Raw genomic sequence first — 5957 nt, forward strand, 5'->3', positions numbered from 1 at the left:
TACAAATTTACTCTTGCTTTTCGGCCCAAGATTAAAAACAGACACACATTTTATGTAACGTACAAACTGCCCTCTGGTGGACTAAAGTAGAACCTGCATGTCATGCAGGGACTCGGAGCAGGGAAGAGAGGCTGCTGGTCTTCACATTTTAAGGTTCAAGCTTGTATCCAAACAGGACAACTGCTGGGAGGTTCTGACAGTATTCTGGTTCCTGTCCCGACAAAAGGAAGTCAGCCGGGTTGAGCTGCTGTGGGCCTGCCTCCACAGGATGTGAGCAGGCTGGGCCAGAGCCAAACACACTCAGACCAAACTTAGAGCTACACAGTTTTGTGCTGTTAAAGCTGCGAGGACATAAAAATGTGTTTTTATCATATCCATGTGGGAGACATATAAACAAAATGTCATCTTAATGTAGTGTTATTGACCTCACAGAATTAGCTGAGACACATACAGCAACAATGTGACCTTTTATTTTGCTCAAACTATCATATTTTATGACAAAATATATGGAAATTAAGCAAAATACATCAGCATTCTAATATTTTGATATTGGTAATAAAGGGTGTTTTTCTGTGCTTCGTCCCCTGATTCAGATTTGCGAAACAGATTTGCCCTTTGATATGCTGTAAAAAGCAAACGCTTGTTGCATAACAGCAACAGTGCTGAATGCAGAAATCGGCTGAGATAAGTCTGTTAAGCGATAACCAGCATAACAACCTGAATGTGGAGCTTCACAACACAAACATGCACATCTGCATAGATTCAGATTGCTGATAACAAACACTCTGTTGTATTGTTATTGCCTCCAGACAGTCAGCACCTGGAGAGCCTTTCTGTGAAGAAATAATAAGTCCTCTGTGAATTTGCAGCAGTCTTTTTCTGTTCCAGTAGGCTGGTGGTATCAGGTGAGTCACGGTGACTCAGACTAGGACCATACAGCTAGTTTCTTCGAACGGGCAATATTGTGGGAAACTAACACAATAATCGAGGCAAGATTAAAGTATATACCTTTAGTTAGTTTCTATCAGGGTTCATTTCCCAGCTGATCTACAGTAATTTGGAAAAGTATGTATAGTCACTGAACTTTTCCATATTGTCAGGAATTAATACAGTAGAACATTAGTGAACAACTTGAAGAATGTGGAACACAGCGGGCAGGTCAGTGATAAAGTCGTTATGAGGTTATAAAACAATATCCCAGGCTTTGTTCACTGTATCATCTGAGATCAGAATGAGTACGACACAAAAACAAATCTCCCAAGACATGGCCATCCACCTAAACTGACCGTTCAGGCCTGGGGTGCTTAACCCTTGGTAACTTCGGAGGAGCTGAGGAGATCTGTAGTTCAGGTAGGAGGATCTTTCGACATAACATAGCTACTGCAATCTAACAAATGTTTTTCAGCACCTTTTAATTATTTCTATTTTATTTATTTTTCACCGGTGTACCTCTTGGGCAGGTTTTCCTCCAAAAAGAAGTTTTATCTTAAGGGACTTCCTGTTACAACGGTCAAAAAAATAAGAAGAAAGTCATAGGAAGAAATACTGGAGTTTTTGGTTGACATGTCAACACAAACCTAACCTGAAGACATCATCCCCATGCTGAAACATGGCAGTGGCAGCATTGTGTTGTGCAGAATCTTTGTTCAGGAGAAACAGAAACCAGTCCAATTGAAGCATGCCACAGTTTTAAGGCTTCAGTTGTTAAAGGTTTTGAAAACCATGTATACCTTTCCTTCCAGTTCTGTTATCCACTACTTTTTTGTTGGTTTGTAACAAAGTCCTTACAAATGTATCATGATATCTTCAGTGTCACTAGCGAGGCATGTTTGGATTTTCTCCACGGAGCTCTGAAACCCAATTACAGCTAAGCGAAAGACACGTGATGAGTGGATAAATCTTTTCTTAAATCTTTGATTTTTTTATAGAATATACTGGTGTACTGACACTGACTGGAGAAGTAGAAAACAAATTAGCAGTTCTAGTAATTTATATTTTAAATTTAAGACTCCAGCTCCCTCCTACCAAGCTTTATAAACAAATTCCAAGCTGACCGTTTCCGTGTTTCACCTCATCTGGTCACAGATCCCAGCGGTTTCATCTGCGGCCGTCACTAAGAAACACAAAGCTGAGGTTGAGCTAAGAACGTATATATGAAAGTGGCAGGGGAGCCTGGGGGCGACAACGGAGCAAAGGAATTATAATAGCTGTCGTTATTCAGTGGTAAATGCCATAGAGGCACAAGTTCACATAGAGATGACAGTGTTTTGATTCAGGGCCAATAAAGAGTTAAAAACACAGTCAGATTAGAAGATTCCAATCAGCTGCAGTCAAACAAAGCATTTTCAACAACAGGAGCTTTCCCGAGAAGTCTGGTGGAGCGATGAGTTTCAACTTATTTCATTTTCTGCAGGACTGAACGCACCTCCAGAAGATTGTAGCCCCAAGGCCCCATTTTGCCCTGCAGAAAAAGAGAGAAAGCGTTACAGCTGCGTCATAGCTAAAACCTTTAACTTTCACCGAAGGCAGAAGCAGAGCAACAAGTCGTCACGAAAAACGTCTTTGGCAAGAGATCTTTCCGTTTTGATGTCATCAACAATATTACTGCATACCAAGAATTCTTCATAAACATCTGTTTTGTTTTCACTGCTCCTAATCACGCAACGCCGTGTGATCAGGGCGAGGAGAGCCACACATCTACTTAACTTCAGCTTCGGTAGTGGCATGACAAAAGGAGGAGCTGCACAGAATGTTCCCGTCTTACAGGATATTTTGGCTAAGCTCCATATTTCCCTCGTGTCTTTTCAACAGAAGGAGGTTGATATTTAATTTTAGATTCCTGGAAAACCCTCTAGCTCCTGTACTGACTTCTGTAGCAACAACTATTTTAAACATTAGAAATCACACTTGTTTGTGTTTTTCTTGGTATTTCACTGCATCTTGGTGATAATTTACATAAAAATGACCACCTACTTTATTCATGTTTACCTTGCACAACTTTCAATCATATATTGTGTGTGATCATTGCATCTTATTTTTGTTTACATGTGCCAGTGTCCCAGCTGTTTAAGTGTCACACATGTCAGCTATTTCTGGTGCAAGATGTGCAGAGCTCCCACCTTATAAAGGACTTTTCCAGCCTGCAGCACGTACAGCCTCTCAGGTTGGGCAGCATACTTGATGGCTGAGACATTACTCATCTCATCCACCACCACAGGACACAGAGGGTCGTTCTGAAGCAGGATCTGTGCTGCAGACAGCCTCTCTTCGAGGCTCCGGTGCTCACTGATGTCAAAGTTATTGCCAAAGGACCACCCATCTGAGAGACACACACAGGTGATTTCATTTAAATCATAAAGAGTGCAGCAGGACATAAATGAGGATCATAAATGCTTTTACAATATGTTCCCGGAGTTACAACCTAATTTTGGTACTTTAATGTTTCTGATGTTAGCTAGGATATAAAATGGCGAAAGACGTAAAACAAGCAGGGATCTGTCAATCAAAGTTGCAATTGCAACTCCAGTATTTCCTAAGTATTTAAAGTACAAAATTAGTATTTTATATACGTGAGGTCAAAGGCAAATAATACACATTTGTTTTTTATTTTATTTTCTTTCTTTGTATTACCTTGTAAGCACTTTGCGTTGCCTTGTTGCTGAAAATGTGCTATATAGATAAAATTACCTTTACCTTACAAATTAAAATCTAAAAATCACCTTGTGCCTTTGCAACCAGTCCTACCCAATCAAAACTTTGTGGAACCACCTTTCACTGCAATTACAGCTCCAAGTCTTTAGGAGGATGTCTCCAACAGCTTTGCACACATAAAACTTGAAACATTTGCTCATTTTTGTAAGTGAAATGGCTTAATTCCATTCAGATTAGCAATTATATTTTCACGTAAGGCCAGGGTAGGTTGGAAAGCTGTTTTCCTCTAGTAAATATGAGAACCCTACAAGAACAAACACTTGTGATTTATTTTATTATTTTTATTTTTTCACGTGGTCTATCAGAATTAAGTGGAGTGCATACAAAGCCCATTTTTGATATTTTAATTGTAAATCATCACATTCTGGCAACTTGTGCACTACTTTGTCTTGGTCGATTACATAACAGCACATTGAAGCTTGTGGCTGGGGCGTGAGAATGAATGAACTGCGCATGTGTGTAAAGTTAAAGCCAAATTAAGCACTGTACCCCAATACCTTCCTCGTGGATGATGTCGCGTGCTTTCTTAGATTTCACACACCTGTTGAATGGGCCTCAGCGACGTAGACCACAAGAAAGTCCGCCACGTCCCCGAAGTCCCTGACGAGCTGCTTGAACTCGTCAAGCTTGAACATAAACGGGGGTCAGGTGCAGCTTCCAAAACTCAACACCAGCGGCCTGTTGCCTGCAGACAGGAGGCAGCACAAATTATAGCGACTGAGGATAAAGGCGGGCACGGGCGCATGCATGTCAGGGCCAAACTACGCACCTTTGAGGTACTTGAAGATGCTGGTTCTCTCCCCATCCATGCTGATCACAGGTGAGTCTGGAGCTTCTCCTCCAACAAAAGCCTCTTGTCCCAGTGAAAGCCACATAGTCTTAGAGGCAACTTTAATAAATGCAAGCGATCCATAAGTCAGGCCCCAATCCTCGTAGGTAAACCTGGGATTCTGGGTCATGGTAACCTTTTCTCCCATTTTCAGGATGAGCTTCCTGGCGAGGTTTGGCGAGAGAACTTTTAAAATATTGAGGATGACGCTCAGAGCTATAATATAGCAGAACATGCAGGGTGCTGTTAAATAGACGAACAACTTTTGCAGAAACATCGTCCCTTCCTTAGGGAGGGAGATAAAAACCCCGCTGTCAGTGCGACACTCGGCTCCCCGTCCTGCAATAATAAACTCTGCCTGTTACCTCACACTTTTATAACCGATGCCTTCACGGACTCTCTGCATGCTCGTATTTTTCTAGTAACACAGAGAAAACGCCGAATCTGTCGCGCCAAATCTATGCCATACAGAGAGCAGCTTTCTTCGCTGTAATAAAACTCATGTTCATGTTGATGTTCTGAATTATAATTTATTGCGTTAAGAAAAAAAAATGCCGAGCTGTATTTAGGTGGCATCTCGTGAAGTAGACCGCTGCTTCCTTTTTTGCATTTTGAGAAAAACTGAACGAGACGTTGAAATGGGAAATCTCTAAAAACTGGACACCAAATTGGTTTAAATAGAAACTTGCTATTAAAAGGCAACGAGTGAACCTAAAAAACATTGAAAGATCTCCGGAAAGCCTAATGTTTTCACTTGAAGTTTTTTTTTCCTTTTTCTTTTTTTAAAAAACTAAAATATAAGGATATTAAACATGACTGGTATATAAACCCATAAAAACAAAACAAATTCTATAAAACTACATAAAAACAACAAAAAATAGCTTTATTTTTTGAGTATTCACATCTTTGAGAGCATATAATTACTCTCAAGGATCCATTTGAAAGTAAACTAAATTAAGAAAGAAGATTAAAACCTACCATTAATTTACTTTTGAAGCATACAACAATAACTATCCATAGTATCACCAATGAGATAATGTTATCTGAATGTGTGTTAAACAAGTTACTTTTAGGTGTTGCTGTCTAGGTATGTGAGTATAACTTTATATAAATCTTCATTTAACATAGTTTAATACAGTAAACCCCTCTAGATACTGTAGAAACAAGATTCAAAATGGGCTGACCTCTGGTGAATAATGCAATTTTCTAGTAAAACATCACTAAATTTACTCTAAAACCTTTTGGAGTGTCCACAAATACATTATATAATCTATTTGTGATTGTTTCTCAAGATCATGTATTAATTATGTGCACGGTATCTGTAGAGCAGTTTGTCTCTAAATGCACTGAGGTGGTAAAAGCTTGGCAATTACATCGTACCTGTCTTCCAGCTGCTGTTTTCCATTGTAGTACCTGA

General features: G+C 39.8%; 1 protein-coding gene across 1 annotated transcript; it reads right to left on the reverse strand.

Annotated features, from left to right (window-relative positions):
- Positions 1 to 451: 451 nt before the first annotated feature.
- dio1 (iodothyronine deiodinase 1) lies at positions 452 to 4901 on the reverse strand. Its single transcript, XM_028027425.1, has 4 exons — positions 4481 to 4901; positions 4253 to 4396; positions 3120 to 3319; positions 452 to 2461 (listed from the first exon to the last, which is right to left on the reverse strand). Exons 1-4 carry the CDS (start codon positions 4815 to 4817, stop codon positions 2396 to 2398), a joined length of 747 nt encoding a protein of 248 aa, XP_027883226.1. The 5' UTR covers positions 4818 to 4901; the 3' UTR covers positions 452 to 2395.
- Between the last annotated feature and the right edge of the window lie 1056 nt (positions 4902 to 5957).

Source organism: Xiphophorus couchianus, chromosome 9 (genome assembly GCF_001444195.1).
Source record: "Xiphophorus couchianus chromosome 9, X_couchianus-1.0, whole genome shotgun sequence".
NCBI lineage: Eukaryota > Metazoa > Chordata > Actinopteri > Cyprinodontiformes > Poeciliidae > Xiphophorus > Xiphophorus couchianus.